The 21,573-nt window shown below is 40.5% G+C and overlaps 3 protein-coding genes and 1 long non-coding RNA gene across 4 annotated transcripts; 2 read left to right on the top strand and 2 right to left on the bottom strand.

The window, feature by feature from the left end:
• Positions 1-142: 142 nt before the first annotated feature.
• Positions 143-2,577, top strand: LOC140785480 (large ribosomal subunit protein uL15c). The gene is made up of 4 exons (XM_073133314.1): positions 143-279; positions 364-697; positions 1,672-1,823; positions 2,183-2,577. Exons 1-4 carry the CDS (start codon positions 205-207, stop codon positions 2,405-2,407), a joined length of 786 nt encoding a protein of 261 aa, XP_072989415.1. The 5' UTR covers positions 143-204; the 3' UTR covers positions 2,408-2,577.
• A 2,397-nt stretch (positions 2,578-4,974) lies between these two features.
• Positions 4,975-6,652, bottom strand: LOC140785719 (zinc finger protein CONSTANS-LIKE 16-like). The gene is made up of 2 exons (XM_073133689.1): positions 5,628-6,652; positions 4,975-5,521 (listed from the first exon to the last, which is right to left on the bottom strand). Exons 1-2 carry the CDS (start codon positions 6,573-6,575, stop codon positions 5,249-5,251), a joined length of 1,221 nt encoding a protein of 406 aa, XP_072989790.1. The 5' UTR covers positions 6,576-6,652; the 3' UTR covers positions 4,975-5,248.
• A 4,760-nt stretch (positions 6,653-11,412) lies between these two features.
• On the bottom strand, positions 11,413-13,301 carry LOC140786740 (3-ketoacyl-CoA synthase 6-like). Its single transcript, XM_073135366.1, has one exon. It carries the CDS (start codon positions 13,089-13,091, stop codon positions 11,601-11,603), a length of 1,491 nt encoding a protein of 496 aa, XP_072991467.1. The 5' UTR covers positions 13,092-13,301; the 3' UTR covers positions 11,413-11,600.
• Positions 13,302-20,708: 7,407 nt separating this feature from the next.
• On the top strand, positions 20,709-21,080 carry LOC140786741 (uncharacterized). Its single transcript, XR_012108697.1, has 2 exons — positions 20,709-20,745; positions 20,835-21,080. It is a non-coding gene; the product is annotated as an uncharacterized lncRNA (long non-coding RNA).
• Positions 21,081-21,573: the final 493 nt, after the last annotated feature.

The raw sequence follows: 21,573 nt of genomic DNA, 5'->3' as shown, positions 1-21,573 counted from the left end.
CATCCTACATTCCTAGTGTAATAATATTTACAAGAAGCACCCTGGTGTGGGGACCGGTAAGTTATCGGATCCGGATCCAACCTTGATGGATTCAACTAAATCCGACTCGTCTCTAAACCGACCGCATAAAAAGGCAGCTCTTCCTATCCTTCTTCCCCAGCTTTATCCACTTCTATCTCCCTTGCTCTTTGGTTCGTGGGCGCCATGGCCGCCCTACTCTCCCTCTCCACTACTCCCACTCCCTCTTCCCTCCTCCGGCTTCCTTCTTCTCCGTTCAAGGTTTCGCCTCTCTCTCTCTCTCTCTCTCCAATCTCCACATCCTCTTCTCATCTTTCTAGTCTCACTTATTTCTTCTTCTCACAGGGCAATGCGAAGATTCTTTCAGCACCCAATTCACGTATCGTCCGAAAGCTCCCATCTTTGCGTTCCTTAGTCCTCTGCCGGGCTTCCACGGCCGCTGAGTCCACGGCCGCTTCGGCCGCCGAGCGCTTCCGCCTCAACAACTTGGCCCCGCAGCCTGGGTCAAGGAAGAAAGGGAAGAGAAAAGGGCGGGGGATCGCCGCGGGGCAGGGAAATAGTTGCGGGTTTGGTATGAGAGGCCAGAAGTCGAGGTCTGGGCCCGGGGTCCGCAAGGGCTTTGAGGGTGGGCAGATGCCGCTCTATCGCCGACTTCCCAAGCTCCGTGGAATTGCTGGAGGTGGATATATTTTTTGTTTTCATGCATTCTTTATGCTTGTTATATTGCTTCAGTGAGAGATTAGTAAAATTGCTTGACAAGAAGCAAAAGTAACTTGATTTATTCCTGCCAATAGCCGTATTCAGATTGATCTGGAAAGGCCCTGACTTATACCTGACAATTTAAATTAGAGTCTGATGAGAAGACCGGATGTTGACTGCTAACATCCTGTTTGGAAACCTGTAATCCTGGAATTTAATTAAATTGGATTCTAATTCCTCAAGTCCGCTGTCTGTAATTGTTAATTTGTTAGATTTCGATAGATTTTAGTGGATTTCATTGGATATAAACAAATTCAATTATTTGAGGTCAGATTTAGCAGATAAACAAATCCAACTTTTGAGGTTGGATTTGGTGTACCGCGAGAATTCCTTTAGCATGAGTGTTAGCCGGTGAAAAAACTAACTCGACCTGCCTTGTGTTTAATCATTCATTAATTCGTCATGGTCTTCAGATGAGAGGGAACCCCTGATTCCTCTTGATGGAACTGCATTTCCTCATTTTTCAGCCCTTTACTGATGTATCCATGACACATGCATAGCATGTGTAAAGTGTAAACAATAGTTTGGAAAGAGTTGCAACAGCACACTGCATAAATTGCTCTATAATATACAAAGTAGACTTTTGGTTTATAGAATACCCTACCATGTAGTCATTTTCAGTAGGATGAGTAGCTAACTTATTTGATACTTATGGGTCTGACTATTGCTTCTAGCAGTTGAGGTATATCATTGCAACCTTTCTGTATTTATGAGATATTGATTGATCTTATTTTCTTTATTTGTAACTGTATTTCTATATTCCATCTGTAAAGTGCATTTTCTATACTACTATTTTTTTTTATTGTGTACATCTGATATTAAGCGTCAAGTTTTAGCAAGTAGTCTTGTCAGCCTAATGTATATAACGATATCAATTTTTACCTTTGTTACCAGGGATGCATGCAGGATTACCAAAGTTCGTTCCTGTGAATCTGAAAGACATAGCAAATGCAGGATTTCAGGAAGGTGATGAGATATCACTGGAGTCCTTAAAAGCAAGGGGCTTGATCAACCCATCAGGCAGGGAAAGAAGGCTACCACTTAAGGTATGAAGACTATCTAAGTAGTTTTCAGTACTTGTTTCTAGGAATGACTTCATTTAGTTGAGCAGAGAAGCTTAGCGAGATTTTATTGACATTATCTATATTGGGATATCACTTCACATCCCCACAGTTTTACTTTACTTTGACTTCTTGATGAGTTCTTGCCTGTGGATTTTAGTTTGTGGTTTACCAGATACAGTTTAATGTTTTTTATGAATCTTCTGGCTTGTTTAGTGGAAATGAATGTCATATGGTACGATTAATTCAAAATGCAGCATGGTATAGTTAATGCACATACCTTGAGGGAGAAATAACAATTTGTTGGATCTGTGTGCTTATCCTACTTATCTGCCTGTTATTAGATTTTGGGAGACGGAGACTTGCCCGTCAAGTTGAACATAAAGGCCCGGGCCGTTTCAGCAGCTGCAAGAGAGAAGCTTGAGGCTGCTGGTTGCACAGTCACTCTACTGCCTGGTAGGAAGAAGTGGATAAAGCCATCCGTTGCCAAGAACATTACACGTGCAGAGGAATATTTTGCTAAGAAAAAGGCAGCAGAGGCAGGTAGTGCTGATCCAGGTTCTGCATAAGCAACTTCACCATTTTCGCATGCCGGGAAGATCTCATATGGTCGGAAAGTTATATAAATCATGTTATTTGTGCCTTGTATTAGTGTATCCAATTCTTTCCTTTAGTTTGAACCTTGATGGTTGCATTCCTAGATTTTCCTTCTCATATCTATGGCATTCGATGTTTCCTATTCTCTTTTGCAGCCTTATATATAGCATATACAATAGATGCAAGTGTTCACAACAGCTTCTAATGGGCTCGAACCGGGCCTCTTTCCATATACCAACCCTTGCTCATTTAAGCAGAACTCTGCCTGATCAGATCCAAACCCAAAAATTTTCTTGTAGGGCCCTCTAGCAACCCTTTATGTTTTCGAAATTAAAAGTATGTGAAATTTATCTAAAATACTATAGGGATGTTTGGTAGAAATATACTTGTTTTAAGAGATACATATTTCTATAGATATTGTATCTAGAAAAATAAATGACTTGTTTGATTAATTGTATTTCATAATGCTATATTTGTTAAACACATATTTTGTTAGCTATATTTCATAACAACATATTTAGTAAACAAGTGTTTAATTAGAAAATAATAGAAGGGATGAGAGAAAAGGAAAAACGAGTTAGGGTTGATGATAGAAATAAGAAGAAATGAGAGATGAGTTATGGTTGAGTTGGGATCGAAATGAGAGGGAGATGAGTTTAGGGGTGGCAAAATTTAACCCGACTCGATAACGCGACATAATAACCTGACTCTTAATCAAATTTAAGTTTAGTCTAATCGAGTTTGGGTCGTAAACGGGTCAACCCGCTTAACCTATTTAATAATCGGGTCGTGTTCGAGTTTATACTATTGACCCATTTGACTCGTTTAAGCATACGGATTGGGTGGGGTCAACCCGCTAACCTATTTGACATGTTTAATATATATATAAACTAAATTCTTAAATCTAATTATATCTACTTTAACGTTCCGCCTCTCCACTCTCCACTCTCCACTCCTGTCCAGCTGCCTCAATGAAAGGGAGGAAAAAATTCGTCCATCAGCCGCCTTTGCCTCGTCCTCCTACTTCGCCTATGCCCCTATCATCTACTCCCTCCTGTGGACGGCAACCCCTCCCTCGTTGCGGTCTTCTCCTTCAGCCGCAACCAGCAACTAAACTTGATCGTCGTCGGCGATCTAGTTGACATCGAGGATCGCCTCGTCGTCGATATCTACGATCCGTCGGCGTGGAGCTAGGAGCTCTATTCCTTTCTCCCCGTTGACTTCAGATTTGGCAACTCCTCCTAGTGGCTGTTGTCGGCGCTCCTCTCGGTGGCTGTCGTCGGTGCTCCTCCCGAAGAAGTGGCTGCTCTTCTTCGTGCTCGGGATCTACTCGTGCTAAAATTAATATAATTGTAATTTTTATGTTTGAATGAGTTTTGAGATGAAAATAGGTTAATTTGTTTATTTAATACATTATTTATATAAAATAAATTAAGAAGTTTTAAATTTTATGCAGGGTAATCGGGTTAGATGGGTAGTGTTACCGTATCGTGTTAACACGATCCGTTTATTAAACAGGTTAGACGGGTCGTGTTACCGTGCCGTGTTAACACGACCCATTTATTAAATAGGTTAGACGGTCGTATCGTGTTACCCGTTTAATAATCGGGTTGTGTTCGTGTCTAATAAATACAACCCGTTTATTAATCGAGTCATATTCATGTTAGGATAAAATTCACCTGACCCTAATCTAATCCGATCCGAACTCGCTTAACTCAACCCAATTGCCACCCCTAGATGGGTTAGAGTTGGATTGTGATCAAAATGAGAGGAGAAAGATAGATTATGTTGGGATGACTAGATGAAGTCTTTTGATATCTATTTGATCTAAGTGAATGCTAAAAAATTTTAGCGGAGTCTAATTAGTTTTTTAAAATACTATTGTTTAGATTTTGTCTACCAAACTAAATAATAAGCTTTTGATTAAATACTACATCTATTAATACAATATTTAGAAAAGCTCTCAGCTAAATGGCCTTAATACATTTTACTTTTGTTAGCCTTCACATGCCACTATATAGATATTTGACTCTTATAATGCCTCAAAATTCTCTCAAAGCACTTAGTTTTTCTGTCCTCTTATTTAGTTAGCCAGATTTTAGTTTAAAATTATTTCTAGCAAAAATTCTAATGGAGTAGTAACGAATAGTGGTACCGAATGATAGTTTAGCCGATCAAGATGTAATTAACTCTAATTTTAATTAAAAAAATTTAAACATTATATATTGTTTTATATTTCTTGATTATGAATATGTAAAAGTTTGGTTGATAATGAAGTTGGATAGTTAGCATTTAATATATACTTGATAATTTTATCCCCTTTTAGAAAAAGAAAAAGAAAATCTGGTCATTATAAGAAGTCGACAAAAAACTTTGGGACCAGAGGCTTGGATTAATGCTCTATTTTCTCAGTTACTTTTATCAAATTCGAGTAGTAGCTCATACACTCTTCTCCATCCTTCTAAACTTCTGCTGCTCTCCTTCCTCTCTCTCAAATCAGAAGCTCATTTGTCGCTGCTTTGCAGTTAACCATGAGAAATTAAGCTACCATCTTGATCTATGTATATATAAAAAAAAATACATAACATCTTATCTTCCATACTCACTATCTCTAGACTGAAGTCCTGATCAGTAATTAAGCATCAAAGAAGCATATAGCTATCCTTAATTATTGAAATTAAGGTTCAGGTTTGTAAATATGACTTCCTAATTCACAGAACAAAAAGATCAGTAAAGCTAAAACAAAAATAAAATAAAATAAAATAAAAGAGGTTATGTACTAAGAGCTATGGAGGAGGGATTATTTAAGCCCATCAAAAAGCAAAGGGCCCAGGGATCGGCGCAGCCCCCACCGCCGGCGGAGCCGAAAGAAAGGCCGCCCGCTTCACGAACCGCCCTTTCATCCGCGGCCGCTTCTCCGCGTTGAGCTTCCGCACCTCGTACCGTATCTTCTTCGAGAACAGCCGCGTCCGCCGCTTCTCACGATACCTCGACACCCTCGCCTCCCTTCCCCCGTCCCCGGCCGCCATGCAAGCCGCCCCTACTAATCCTACCTCATCCCCTCCACCTCCTCCATTCCACATCCCCTACAATTACATTCACAATTCAACGTTTAATATAACTACCATTTCATGCCAATCCTGAAACTAAAAGATCGATACATGTATATATATATATATATATATAACCTACCGGAAAGTCAGGCAAGCAGTCGTCAGGATTAAACTGGGGCCGCTCACCGTCGGTCCACGGTGAGCAATCCCTGTGAGACCACGCCGTGATAACGGCTTCATAATCCAACCTCAGCATCATCTTGCAGTCTCCAGATCTAGATGATACCATCACCTCCCCCTCCTCCGCTGCTATTTGCTCTTCGAGCAATTCTCCCTTGGGCGAGCTGAGATCGCCGCAGTCGAATTCAATCTCCATCTCCATACCCACGTCATTAAATTCCTCCTTCACCTCTGGCTTCTCGCCATCTTCCGTCAGACCCATCCCGAGAAGGTTCTCCATGTCGGCGGCGAACTCTGCGAGGTCTATATCCGACGGCTGGAACCCGGTGAGGACGTCATCATCGATGCCGCCTGCGCTCGGGGAGACGTGGGCTACCTCGGCAGGCTTCAAATTCAACTCCTCGATCGAGGAGTCGTTGCACTCGTCGAGATGACGCGGAGGCGAGCAGAACTCGGCGAGTATGGGGTCAAAGATCGGCACGCGGTAGAGCAACTCCACCTCCGCTTCCTCCTCCTCCTCCTCATCTCCTTCCTCCTCGATCCTCTTCTCTTCCTCGAGATCCGGGACGAGCGTAGTCGGCTCTGCTTTAAGATTCGCCCCCGTCTTGCCGCGTGGAGTGCGGGCCTTGCGCTTGAATCCGTGTAGCCACGCGGGACTTGATGGGTGGTCGGCGTCAAGAGGAAGAGGAGGAGGGCGGGAGGAGGAGGAGGCGAGGCGAAGGCGGTGGTGGCGGCGGGCGAGGGGGTTAGCTGTGTGGACCGACGTGTCGCACGCCTGGCAAAGGAAGGCGTCGTCCGCCGCGCAGTACCACCGCGCCCGCCGCCGGAGGCAGCCGTCGCATGCACGCGCGGTCTTCGCCCCGACGGCGCTCGCGGCGGCCATCCGGTGCTTCTCAGAGTTGCTCATCAAGATCCGAATCCGTTTCGCCCTCAACCTCACCTTCACCACTGCTGAATTGGGAGGATTGAGATGGAGAACATTGGAGAGAAATATCACCTCTTTTTCTTATATTTATTCAGTACGACTACGAAGGCTGCAATAATGGGACAAGGGCGGGGCGGGGCGGGGCGGACCCACAGGTGCGCTTTTCTCTTGCGTGGCGAAAGGCGAGAGGTTAAGGGAGTATGATGGGTCCCACGGGAGCGGGCTTATCTCGCGCGCGATTGGTCCGGAGGGAAAAGGCCATCCGTTTGCCTGGAATGCTATTGGGCGAGGAGTCATGTAGTGGGATTTCGCGTGGGGCCCACGTGGAAGGTTGACACTCGACACTCTGCTGGGCTATCACCTATCTATCAGTCGAGTTGCTTTCCCCCCATTGGCTCCTTTGTGACTAAGTGGTGTGGCCCCCCACCTCCTACGGCTACTGGACCTTCTCCAAGGGATTCAATTTGAAGGGACGAGTATTGTCCGCTACAACCACTGAACTCTTGCCACCGTACCCCATCCATCCTGCAGCGAGTCGCGGGGTTTCGTTTGGTTTCACTGCAGTTATTTCTAGATTTGGAGGGGGCAGAGAATTGTACAGGAGGGGGGACGTGGCGACCGGGTTGATTGATCTCTTTTACTTAATTTTTATTGCAGATTGTGTGCAAGCGAGTGTGCAGGACTGTGGTGCATGGGGGTAACGAACGTCTGCACTGCAATCTGGATGGATACGATCTTGATTCTGTCGTCGCCATCGTCACGTGGTTTGATGTAACCTTTTGTTGGTTGGTTGGCTTGCTGGCTCATTGGGCTGAGGAAGGTGAGAGTGATGCGGCATGGCAGGTGGCGCTCTGTGGTTCTACCCAATTCCCATTCTCCACCCTAAATTCCCTTACCCTCTCTCTCTCTCTCTCTCTCTCTCTCTCTCTCTCTCTCTCTCTCTCTCTCTCTCTCTCTCTCTCTCCTCCCTCCCTTTACATATATATATATATATATATATATATATATATTATATACATATATAGTGGATGTTTTTTTTTCCTCCTTTTGCTGTGGAATTTATATGGGAACAATTTTTATATAAGTCACTTTCGTTTTAAGCGATTTAATTTAGAAGTCGTTGATCCAAGAAATAACTTATTTATAATTATACAAAAAAAATTATTCTAAGACTTAGTAATTTTTTTAGCAATTTTTAAATTTATATATAAATTACTAATCCTATTAATGATTTATAATTAAATAGTGTCCCATTTAGCAGTTTTGTAACTCACATAGTCTTATATTTAGCAGCACTATTTAGTAGGGGTGTAAACGAGCCGAGCCTTACCGAGCCGACTGCTGCTCAGGCTCAGCTCGAGTCGAGCACGAGCTGGGCCTAATCAAGCCCGAGCTGAGCCCGAGCCTGAAATGAGCCTATTATCAAGCCTTATTCAAGCCGAGCTGACTCGAGCTAGACCGAGCCAATTTAAGCCCCTTGCCGGCTGATGGAGGAGGACGACGCGACAGCTACTTGGAAAAGGAGGGCGAGGCAGAGCTTAGAGGATGGGTGTCGATCGCTGAAGGAGTAGGAGGCGGCGAGCGGCGGCAGCTCGAGGAGACGAGCACAGATGCCGAAGTTCTAAACTGCCGACCGTCGAAGGAGGAGGAGGAGGCAGCGGCAGCTCAAGGAGATGAGCATGGGTACCGACTACCGAAAGAGTAGGAGGCGGCGGCAGCTCGAGGAGACGGCGGCTTGGCTTCTTTGCGAAGGAGGAGGAGGAGGAGGAAGCGACGACTTAGCTTCTTCGCGAAGGAGAAGGAGGCAGTGACAACTCGAGGAGACGAGCAAGGGTGCCGACTGTTGAAGGAGTAGGAGGCGGGGAGGGATGTGGGGTGGGAACGTGGGATTGAGAATTTGGGATATCAGATTTGGGGATTAGGGTTTATGACTTATGGATTTTATACTGAGCTTATTGAGCCGAGCCAAACTCGAGCTTCAACCGAGCTGAGCCTGAGTCACTTGTCAAGCTTGACACCCCTACTATTTAAACTCAGCTCAAGCTTAACTTGAATTAAAACAATTGAAGCCAATAAAAATGAAGTTTGAAATTTATTTTGAACAAAGTGTTATCATAATCCATCTTGCTCAGCTTAGCTCGATAAAGCTTAAATATATACACAATATTAATTTATAGAATAATTTATGATCATTAGATCAAGATCTAATTGTTTATATCAATCTTTAACTTTGATCTTATCTCAGCTTTAATTGAATCTTATTTAGTTTAAGCTTGAATTAAACTTGATTTGACCGGCTTTAATAAGGATTGCATTAAGCTTGTCTAAGGCTGGAGCATGAATTAGACTTGAGTTAAGCTCAATTAAAACGGACTTGAATTGAGTTCATATAAAATTTGAACTCGAATTGAACTCTCAAAAACAAGCAAGCTAAGCCTGAATTAAAAATATAGATTCGAAATTAATTTTGAGCGAATCTTCTCTGCCAAGCTTGGCCCGTTTACACCACCATCGTGTCGGCATCACTATTTGATCATCAATATGAGACAAATTTTGAACAGTTTTACATGTCTCCTACAAAGTAATGTTAATAACGTAGCATGTTTTACTAATATTTTTGTTTTATCTCACTTGTTAATAGCCAGGAAATCTTCAAAATTAGACAAATATTACTTTTTTATATTTATCATCTTTTACCGATGTAGACAGTTGAGTACATTAATTTTTAACGTGAACTCCATCAACCGAAGTAAACCTCTCCCTATATTTATTAATTGTGAGCTTTGTTATCTATCTCGATCCACTCTATATCATATCTTTCTTAAATTATTCATGGTACTTGAGAAAAGTTAAAGATACGGCAACAGTGAGTCATGCATCTGGATAATGACGAGTAATTTTTACTAAAGATCTAATATAAGTTATCGCCTTATTTCTCTCTATACTTTTCTCTCACTTAATTAGTCTTGACTTGGAGTCTTAAAGTATTTGGAAAGCTGCAGTGATAGTTACAGTACGTGAGGCGTTTGGATAAGGATGACACATTTAACCAGACATCGATCTAAATAATCCAACGAAATAACAACAGTGGAAATTTTCCAAGTCCAAACACAAGCATATCCCTTTCAGAGAACCGACACTTTTGGATTTAAACATATATAGATCCCATATAATCCAATTAAATTTCCCACTGATCGAATTGATCATGACATTGACTGTCCGATATATTCAATTACTAGCTACACATTTATGTGCAATTTGCTGCAGTCCAGATACTTGCCGGACCATGATTGGCTGCCATGCTGCTCAGAAATCCTCTTAAACTGCTGCAAGAATGGCACAAGTCTTCACTGGCTTCTTTATTCCTGGGAAGAATACGTAAATTCTAATATATATATATATATATATATATATCTCCAAAGATACCATACTTACATCCATTATTCTCATTTCTTAATAGTATATGAAACAAAACCATAAGTAAGAACAAGGATCGAACTTTTTGCAGCAACCAAAAGGCACCAAGATTTATTCTCCTTTGCCTAAGAGGTGCCCATCTTGATGGATATATATATATATATATATATGCTAATTATTCTCATCAGAAAAGCTTAGGTGATGTCTTTACTCTCGGGACTTTTCACATTGATAGTAGCTGTGCGAAATAAGACGCAGAATTGGGTGGCTGAGATGGACCCACAAGTACTGAAAGGCTACGTGGATGTCTCTTAACCCATTGCAATGCATGTGGCCTTGCTTTATTGACGAGGGTTGTGAGTAGAAAGACTAGTGACGTGCATGCGTTGCTGGCCTCTTTTCTTATGTGATGTGAGTTCCAGAGAGTAATAATTGTACTCCTTTTGGATGTTCTTAGTTCAGGTCTCCAATCTCCATTGTTCCAAATCTTTGTTATTCTCTTTTAATTTATCGTTAGGAGATGCTCCTTGGGTTTTACTAGTGTTGTTTGGATTGACCAAGTATGCGAATCGTCATGGATCCATAGGGAATATGCAAGCCTCTAGATCTCTCTCTCTCCATATATATATATATATATATCATTTACGAAGTTAACTAAGTTGATCTCTTCGTTTTGATGAAGTTAATAGTTGATGGATTCTTGTTTTTAATGATGTTAGTTATCTATTGTTTTTGATAACTTGTGAATCCGTTGATTATTCACAAGGTTAGGTAGATGCCAACGTTAATTACTCAATACCAAACCAAGGATGAAGTATTACTCATTCTTCTCTTTCCCTTTTTTTTCTTCTATCCTTTTCCTGTTTGAAAAAAATTAGCACACTTTTTATCTCATAAATACTGTTCCAACTGTGATAATAAGCTTTGAAATGGAGCATTCTAACGTCAAAACATATATAATCTTCAGACATTAATTCGTTCCTCACCTTTTGAGGTCAATTAAGGACACAAATTATGGCCTTAAAACATTGAGAAAAAAAAAAGTTAGGAAAGAGGAAGAGAGGTAAATACTCCAAGCAAGATCATAATTTTTGTTAATCTAAATTTGTTGTCTGTCACTAAACCACGGTTCGGCACAAAAGAAAGTACGAAAATTAATCACCCCATTTATTCTGGAGCCGACTCGAGATCCTCGTCATGGTGTTGGCATTCAACTGAACAAATTTAATAACTCACATGGAAGCAATGAGAACCCCTGGCAAGAAAGCACAAGCATTTATTAGATCCCCTCCTCCCAATTGGAAACTATATCTCTACCAAACCCAGCAACTAAATTTATGAGATTCATCCCATCCATCCACATCTAAATGAATTCACCACCGGCATGGCGAAATCATCAACAGAAACAAGTATTATTTTAACCATTCCATTTAATTCAATTAGTTACATAAAATTGCATCTGTTACATAGCAACAGAAGAAAAGAAAGAAAGAGAGAAAGAAGAAGATTCAAACAGTTTGGTGACACCAAATAGTTTATACGATGGTTGATAACTTTTTCTGATATGTAGAGAGGTTTTAATGTGTAAATTTAGAGCTTGACGATCTCCGGGATTTCGACTGGGTAACGATGGATGCAATCGGCCCAGGGCCCGTCTACGGGGGTCTTAACGGTTCGGATGCACTTCCAAACGGCGCTGTTGCATTTGAACCCGCTACCGAACCCGATTTGCCAGACGCGGTCGCCGCGCCGCATCCGGCCCTTGGACTCGATGTAGTTGAGCTCGTACCAGAGCGAGCTGCTCGAGGTGTTGCCGAACCGATGCAGCGCCATGCGGGAGGCCTCCACGTGCTCCGCCGACAGCTGGAGATTCTTCTGGAGCTCGTCAATGACGGCGCGACCGCCTGCGTGTATGCAGAAGTGTTCGAACGCTTGCTTGAAATCCGGGATGTACGGTTTCCATTTTGGGTTGATGAGCTTGCGACCGACGAGGGTTACGAAGAAGAGGAGTTGCTCCGACATGGGGAGGACTAGTGGGCCAATCGTGGTGATGTTGGATTTTAACGCTTCTCCGGCGATGGCCATGAGATCTTTGGATAAAGAGATCCCCGAGTGGCCTTCGCTGTCTTCTTCCTCGAAGACGCAGCGGTAAGCGCGGTCGTCGGCGCCTTTGTGGGTGCGGACCACGTGGACGAGTTTGTACTTAGCGCGGCTGGCTTCGCGGCGGCGGTTGGAGAGGAGGATGGCGGCGGCGCCCATGCGGAAGAGGCAGTTGGGCAGCAGCATGTCCCGGCGGCTGCCGCGGTAGAAGTTAGGGGTGATGATCTCGGTGGATATGACGAGGGCGTTGGAATTGGGGTGGACTTGGAGCATGTCGCGCGCCAGATCGATAGAGATAAGCCCCGCGCTGCAACCCATGCCGGACAAGTTGAAGCTTCGTATGTTGCTGCGCAGCTTGTAGTTGTTAATGATCATCGCCGATAGCGACGGCGTCGGCGAGAATAAGCTGCAGTTTACGACGAGGATGTCGATGTCCTTGGGCTTGATGCCCGTCCTCTTCAACAGATCGTCGATGGCCGAGAAGATCACGAGGCGAGCCTCGGCCCGGGCCCCCTCCATGGTGGGGGTCGGAGGTATGTAGTGGTTCGCCGGCGGGAGGTACGTCTCCTCCCCGAGGCCGGAGCGCTCCAAGATTCGCGTCTGGAACTGGACGGTCTTCTCATCGGAGTTGAAGAGGCGGCAGTGCTCCATGAAGGTGGCGTAGGGGACGCGGCAGCTCGCCGGAGGCTTGTAGCAGGCATAGTCGACGAGGTAGACGGGGCGGGGGCGGGAGATGAAGTAGACGGTGGCCACGAAGACGACGAGGAAGGTGGTGCAGAGTAGGTGGATGAGATCCAAGTGGAGGGAGTTCCACAGAGACAGGATCTCCTCCGGGCCGAGGCGGACGAGTTCGAGAACCGTGGCGGCGATCACCGGGACGAGGAGGAAGGTGAGGAAGTTGTTGACCAGGTATTGGTAGCCGAGTTTGACATACTTAAGCTTGACGGAGCTGGAGAAGTCGGGCATCCCGGTGGCCGGCATCTTTAAGAGAGAGAGAGAGAGAGAGAGAGAGAGAGAGAGAGAGAGAGAGAGAGAGAGAGAGAGAGAGAGAGAGAGAGAGGTAGCTAAGATAGATCTTGAGGATTAATGGCTATTGCTGGTGTTTGAAGAAAGACTGAGGTGGTGGGAGAGAATTTATAAGGACTTCTTCGGGCAACCAATAAATGAGGACAGTTGACGGGTTAATTAGATTAGTTTAAAGAGCATAAATACACTACTTGTCTTATATAATCTCAATAACCTTCCAACTATCTATCTATCTGTCTATCTAAATAAATAAATATTATATCATATCATATATGAGAAATTATATCACTATACCGTGCATATCCTAGGATATATATTAATATATTACTCCTACATGCAAGTATGTATGACGTTAAAAATTATATAATTTTCATATAGATGATGTTATAAAGAAAGTAGTTGAATAGATTAGTGAAAAAAAAAGTTTTTAACTGATAAGTGCTCATTTGTCATCTTTACTGTTGACTGTTATCCTCTTTGATGTGAATATTCACTTTTAAGAGTCGTTTCCATGGATAAGTTCGAGTGGAAACTTTCCCCCACCTCAAAAGTTATCTGAAGTCTTGGAGATAAAAGGAAAAAAAATAAATCAACGTAAATAAAGCGATTACAAACCTACCATATTGACTGAAAATAATGTCGATGATACCTGGGAGATATTAAATGCCTGCAGCTCCTCAAGTTGAGTATTCCTTTTTATTTTTTAGTGTGGAGATTGATGGGTTGTTCTACCTGCCGTGATGAATTCCGTGGGATGATTAACTTTTAGGAGTTCGGAGTTGGGTGTTGGGAGTTGGGCAGTTGGAGGAGGGTGATCTGAAACTGTTTATATGATTTTCAGTATTTATTCCTTGATCTTCTTTTATTTGTCAATCCCTATCTTATCGTCAATTACTAAGAATATGGGTGCAAGTGGGGTTAGATCACCTCCCATAAAAGAAACAAATACTGATTTCTAATCAATAAAAGAATCACCATTTTAATTACCCGAGAAAATATAGCAAAAATAAATGCTTGGTTACTTATCTAAGTTGATGATTAGAATTTTTCTGTGTGTAATATTGAGATAATAGTATGATTGGACCATAGTAAGCATTATACGAATTAATTCATGGCAATTGGCAAGTTGGCAAGTAGAGAAAGGAGTCTAAAAAGAAGAACCATTTAGCGGAGTTAATGATGATGGCGATTGATCAAAGACTAGCTATGGATATCCAAGCAGGTTTACTGAACTTTATAAATTGATGTAAGTCTTTATAAATATTGTGTGCCAATTTACTGATTGCTCCATGTTAGCTTGTTTAATTAGATGCATATCTAGTTTGGCAATCAGCCCAACTAACTTTTTCTCCATTTTTAATGCTTTTACCACAACTGATGTGATAGTAATTGAGAGACAGGGATTCAGCCATCCAGGTAAGGATTGATAGTATAGAAATTGACCAGATAGCCAATCTATTTAGAAGGTTTATGAAAAAAATAATAAGAAATTATCTTATTAGTATACTGTATCTTTAATTAAAAAAAATTATTTTCCTTCTTAACCGCTCTTAAATCACAATTAGATGAATCAAAGTCAGAAAAAAATAATTGGGATGCTAGTTTCTATATATGATATTTAATAGAATTTAATTGTTTTCATTGGAACTGAATATTTCTGTTTGAAAAATAATGGGATGCTAGTTTTTATCTCATTATGTTCACTTTTTCATATTCTATTCTCGGGCATCAATATGAATGTAACAAAATGAGGATTAATTTCTTTTAGAATTTGAAAATTAACTCAAGTGGCAAATTAATTCCATCAAATTCAACTTAAAATCATCAGATTTCGTTCCACATATTTAAATCCATTCGACATTTCTAAAATGAACTGAAATCTTATCACTGAATGATTCCAAAGAGTATAGAGAAACTAGAATTCCGAATTAATTGAATTATACGTACCGATTTTAGCTAGATGGGGTGTTAAACTTGTATATATATGCTGAAGGAAAAGGGACTTAATTTTTTTTTTTTTGGCAATAAATTTATCTACAATCTTTTGTGTATATTGGCTCATAACTACGAGGACTCTATATTAGACTCCTTATAGAGAGGTTACCATTTCAGGAGATGCAAGCTTCCTACCAAACAGTACTTTTTTTTGAATCATCTAAGCAAGTAATTAACACTATGATCTTTGCCTGCTAAGGTGAGTTGGTAGAGAAATTTATGCCTTAAAGTGAACAGCAAACTACAAGTGGCCTTTTAATTATTCTTGATCTACTATTTCTATGAAGGGAGAAAGCCTTCTTCGTCTTGCTTCTTTGTCCGTCAATAGTATAGATAAAAGCTCATTGAGGATAGACCTAAACCAATGAAAAGTATAAGAAGTAAATTTAATCGAGGCAGCTAACCAGTGCAGCTTGATTAGCTTCTCTAAACACACGAGAAATATAAATTACATTTAGAGAAGCTAATAAATAAAAAATATCAGACAAGATTTGCTTAATCCTCTGAGGATCCAATTATTAATTTTTGACAAGGTTCATCGACACCTACAAGTCGGACTTAATTTCCAGATTAGAGGGTTGATGTTCTTACATCTAAATGAGCGTTATTTTTAGAGCTTCAGCTTCAAGTTGAATGTCTGAAATCCTATTTTTTGGGCCTAGTTATGTGACAATGAGTGAATTACTATGATCCCAAAAGATGTGACCAATACTATCGTGACCCAAATCAGCTACATTAGCATCATCAACATAAAATTCGAGGGACTGAATCAGAGGAGGGATCCCTCTACCACTTGAATCACTTCATTTAGCCTCACAAGATCAGCCAGAGAAGAAAAGGATTATGTTTAACTTATCAAAAATAATGAAAGACTATCACTACAAAATTAACTATATATTCGCTATAAATATTGCTCGAATTAAGTAATTAAGTCAATGTAGAGTTGCAAAAGAAGAAAAAAGAAAAAAAAAAAACCTGGAAACATCTTCAAAATGATTTTTCATTTAAAAAGTTCTATCATTTTCCAAAATAAATAGTTTGGACTGTGGCTATTCAAAAGAAGAAGACCTGCAATCAAGATCACTAATTATTGTGTCCCGGGGGAGTCAACAATGCAGTTGAGCATTTAATTGCAGAGAAAGAAAAGAAGGATTCAATATGCATATATGGTCAAGAGGATATAACTTGATATACATTTAATTAAGTTATCTAGGAGACTAAAGATGAGATTACTTGGAATATCATATGCTATGTGATGATCTGAACGAAATCTAAGAGGAAGTTTCTGAAATGAGGAAGAATTAAATGGACGAAAGCCAAAGAAATTATGAAGAAAAGATGCTAGAATACATAAGAAAAAGATCAAGACCTGATGAAGCTTAAAAGAAAACTATATATATATATGATTTATGAACTTGATAAATACATTTAACTGCAGGCAATAAATTTTTCGAGAATGAAATCCTGATGCCGAAGTGCAAATGTGAAATATGTCTGAAAAGTTTTGAAAGATGTATGAGTCACTGAAGTTGATTAGCTATAACTATGCGAGGCTTGCTCAATTAATTTCTTTCTTATGTGTGAGCCTTTTTGGGCCAGAAACAGTTCTTGTTGAAGTTAGTAGCAAGATATTAATTGCACAGACAAATTTAAAAGCATCTGACGTAAAACTCGAGTGCTGAAAATTGCAAAGGTAGTTAAGATGTTACAGTTGCAACTTTACAACAGGATTTAGATTGAACACTCTAGTCTGGTAGCTCACTAGTCAGATTCCATTACCTGTCTATGATATTACGCGTTCGAAAGTCTCCGTGAATGTTGGATTTGATGTTTGTTGAATTTTTCATTAGAGTATTATTTTACAGTTATTCTAGATTTTTATTTTACTTTAAAAATTGTACGATCTAATTTAGAGTAGGGTATTCTAATATCTACTTATGGTCTAAAATAATGGTATAATAATTTATTTTGATGTGATATAAAGTTAAGGTAAATTATAAATAAGAAATAAAAATTGACTAAAATGAATTAGATTTGACATAGAAATTTAGATGAATTATTTTGGTATGCAATGTATACTTGAGTGAACATGAGACAGAACCTCCATTAGATTCTACAAGAGTTGGGGTCACTGTAGAAGTGCTGGACAACCTCATTGCCAGTATATAACTTGGGATTGGATCTCAAATTTGATATCTTAATTGAATCCAGCCCAAAAATGGAAGCCCAATTCTTGGCTAAATGCCATTTTCCTTGTATATTTTCTAATAAGAGTTTATAAAATCAAATATGAATAATTTTGAAATATTTATAAAGCTGCCACGTAAACTGCTTGAAAATAAAAATAATTCCTGCATCCAGGTATACAGGCAATCCATGGACATGTGTGCGAGACAACTCTGACACATCTCATTCAGCTCCAATCCAAGCAAAGTGCGTATGTGTGTGTCTGTGACGAAACACTCACGGAAAACTCGCACTTCCCCACATATCTCTCTCTCTCTCTCTCTCTCTCTCTCTCTCTCTCTCTCGATGGCGACTTCCAATTGCACTTCCACTCCCACTGAGGAAGCAGCACCTCCACTTCCACTTCCACTTCCACTTCCACTTCCAACTCCTCCTTATCCCGAGGTAAGTCTCTGTCTCTATTTTCCCCATGATTTCCAAGCTTCAAATGGCAAAAAATGTTAGCCCTCGAATCCCAAGACCTAATTGTCCTCTCTCTCCGCAGTTGATCTTGTCCGCGCTCGCGGCACTCGCCGATCCCAAAGGCTCAATCAAATCGGCGATCTCGAGCCACATCGAGTCGTCCCTCGCCGGAGATCTCCCGCCGTCGCACGCCTCCCTCCTCGCGGCGCACCTCGCCCGCATGGCCGACACCGGGGAGCTCGCCGTCGCCGACGGCAACTACAAGATCCCGGAGACCGGAGCCATTCCCACTAAGCGCGGCCGTGGCCGGCCGCCGAAAGCCAAACTCGCCGGCGCCGGCGACGGAGTCTCAGCCGGACTCCGGCGTCCTCGCGGCCGGCCGCCGAAGCCGCGGGATCCATTGGCCCCCGTTAAGGTCGCGCGGCCACGTGGCAGGCCGCCCAAGAATGGCGCCTCTGCCGGGATGGGGCCCTCGGTGGCTGCCCTAGGAGAGAAAAGGCCACGTGGCAGGCCTCCCAAGGTCCGGGCGCAGTTTGCTGAGGTAGGATTCGTGTGAAGGAGGTGATGGTATTCGAATACTAACTGGCAATTTCTATGTTGTTCTTGTGTGTTCTTCTAATTTAAAAGAGGAGAAAGGGTCGTAGGTAGTGTTGTTGCTTGGCATTCAGGGTCTGTCTGGGGTTTTAGGTGTTTGTGGTGTATGTTGTGCAAGATGAATGCGTGATGGAATTAGGTGGAAATGACTTATTTCATTTCTTCACATCTACACTTTCTTTAATTTCCTTTTGCCATTAATTGCCTATTTTCTTTTAATTGTGTTGCATGCATGGGTTACATACTAATTTTTAGAGACGCATGTCCTCGGAGCAGGAAATTAAGTTGATGATGAGAACTTGAAATCCAATCTAGAGTCTTGGTTGCAGATTCATGTTAATGTTGCTTCTTTTTTTTCAACAAAGATACTTGTGGAATTTGAGCGGTGTCGAAGTTGTTCTTGAACTATGGCGTGATAGCACTACTTACTAGAGGAAAATGCATGTTCTGCTGTTTGTTTGTTTGTTCTTCTGAGTTTAACAGGGTCAAATAGTTGAGCATTTAGCTGTGGTACTTTCTTGTTAATGTGTATATTATGGAAACTGGTGCACGACAAAGGTGCTAATTAATCTACTGTTTTAGATGTATACTTGCTTATAACTGTAATGACATATTTTTTTGAAGCATATAATTTCTGGTTTAGAGACTCAAATTAATTTCGCAAGGAGCTTTTGCAGTTCATCACAGGTATTGTTTTCCTTTCTCCCTCCATTATTGATTATTTAGTTCAAGCAATAGCTTTCATACTCCTAGATAACTTACTCCATAGTCAGCTTTGCAGAATTTTTCTGATTTTTGGATCTCCAGCTCCTCATTGATGTTTTTCAGTCAGTCATATTTATCATAATTGCCGTACTATCCTTATATTCTGTGGCTTTACACAGGAGATTCGTTGGATTCATCAAATATAATCTTGATGGCATTCTACCTTTAATACAAACAATTTATTTGGAAGATGCTTTCTTTGATTTTCTGTTCAGTTGTTGAGGAGCTTATACATATGCTTTCTTTCCCCTGCCTCTTAGCAAAATGGTAATTATGTCTGATTTTCACTGAGGATCTACATGTTTGTTGATTATAATCTGGTTGATACTGATGCATATTGTCATGGTAAAGTAGAAAGAGACACTTTCTTTATCAATATTGATTTAAGTGTTTGATGGAAGATAGAATTCCTTCTCCTGCCTCCTAGCAAAGTGGTAATTATGTCTGATTCTTACTGAGGATCTACATGTTTGTTGATTATAATCTGGTTGATACGGACGCATATTGCCATGGTAAAGTAGAAAGAGACACTTTCTTTATCAATATTAATTTAAGTGTTTGATGGAAGATAGTATTCCTGTTCGTTTTTTTCATTAGAGCTGATCTACTTATTGTGGAACTGGTCTATGTACTTTTGTGGAAGTGTTATATAATAAGGTACTCAATACTCTATTACATTTCGTTTAGAATATCTTTTTATGCTAATCATACCTTTCCTATATGTCTTCTATTTGTTGACTTATTTCTAAAATATAAGTTGCTGGAATAATTCATTACTTAAACTTTCTTTTAGTCAATGTATAAGATGCCTGTGAGTTTTAGCAATAATAGCTAGAAAGAATCAAAAGCCTTGAGGCGGAATTTTTTGAGTTTAGGTTGTTAACTCTTTGAAGTAGAAGTTAATCCTCCCGCTTTGTGTGGATCCCGTGCCACTGAATTACTACTCTCAGGGCATGTCAGTTAAGAGGGATGGGTTATCCACCGTCAGCCGTCTGTCCCGCACATAGTTGAAGATAACTCATCTTGCTCCATTAGGGATTTGTTAGTTATACTCGTTAAATGTGCAAATCATTCATAGAAGATGGCATTGTAAGAGGCAGGAACCTTGTCCCTTCTGGGCTGACAATGATATTGCAAAGTCGGAGGCCAGAGGTTGCTAGAACTCCAATAGGTAGATGTGAATCTTATTGCTGAATCTGCATTTCTACAAATATGCTTCACAAAAGTGCCCTGCGCTCATGATTTTGGAATGAGCCTCCTTGCTTTGATATCGGTTTATCACTTATCAGTATAGGGTTGTGCAAGGATATGTATGTTTGTGTAAAAATTTCATTGTATCCCAAAGTGTAGTTAATTTTATTGATGTGAAATATAGAGCATGGGTTGGATGTAACTTGGAGACTCATTGGTTAAGCAACAAATTCTTTTCCTATGACATGCTATTATATTGAGATTCATAGTTTATCGTTTCCTTACAGTGTAGAAGTTAGTGTCATTTACTTTCTTATATATAATAATTATTGCAACTGGGCAATAATATCTGAAGTTTCAATACCTCCTTGAATACAAGGTATGCAGCTACATCCACGTCAACTTTCAATTCAAAGTAAGAACTTATATTGCTGTAGTTCTCACTCCCAAACTAATGCTAGTTTTATTTTAGGAGTTTGATGGATTAAGTTCTTTGTTTTATAGCCTTAAGTCTCAGACAGATTCAGAGAAGCTATGCTGGAGTTCAAAATTTTCATGCCAATTAATGTGGCGTTTGTTTTTTGCTTAAATGAGATTTTTTTTTAAGATGCACCAAGTTCATGAAGAAAGAAAGGCTTGGACTTTAACTCTAGTTCGATGATTACTTGTATAGATTATGCATGGAATTGGTATTCTGCGTGGATATTGAGCAGGTGTCAATGATCACCTACTAGTTTTTACCTTTCGTCATATTTTGGTTTCTTTTAGTATCACCACCTGCATTTTAGTCTTATTTAAAATAAAAAATATTTATTCGGCATATATACAGGTATATTTGAAAAAAAAAATGACAGTAAATAAGGAATTTTATTTTTGATCAAAATATATATCTCTGGTTCGTCTTTCTGAATACGCAGTGACTTTGCTAGTAGCTCGTATGTAAATACCTTTTTGTTTGAGCAGGTAGTGTTACATTACATTTACTTAAATACTTAAAATAATTTTCATACCATGTAACAAGATCCTGATAAACTAACACAACACATTTAATTGTTTCTTTCGTACCACAAGCAGTGTGAGAAGCCTTCCGTGATCACCATCAATTTCAGATTAACTACAACTCCACTCATTATTCAAGACTTTTCTTCATATGATGTACCAATTTCCACTGAATGTGGAAAGCATAAAAATACCGTTTGCATTGTTCTTTTTTTTTTTTTCTGTTGAGAAATTGCATTGTTGT

The sequence above is a fragment of the Typha latifolia genome, chromosome 4 (assembly GCF_019914945.1).
Source record: "Typha latifolia isolate L0001 chromosome 4, TyphaL0001v2, whole genome shotgun sequence".
Lineage (NCBI taxonomy): Eukaryota > Viridiplantae > Streptophyta > Magnoliopsida > Poales > Typhaceae > Typha > Typha latifolia.
This window is presented reverse-complemented; position numbering and strand designations above follow the sequence as displayed.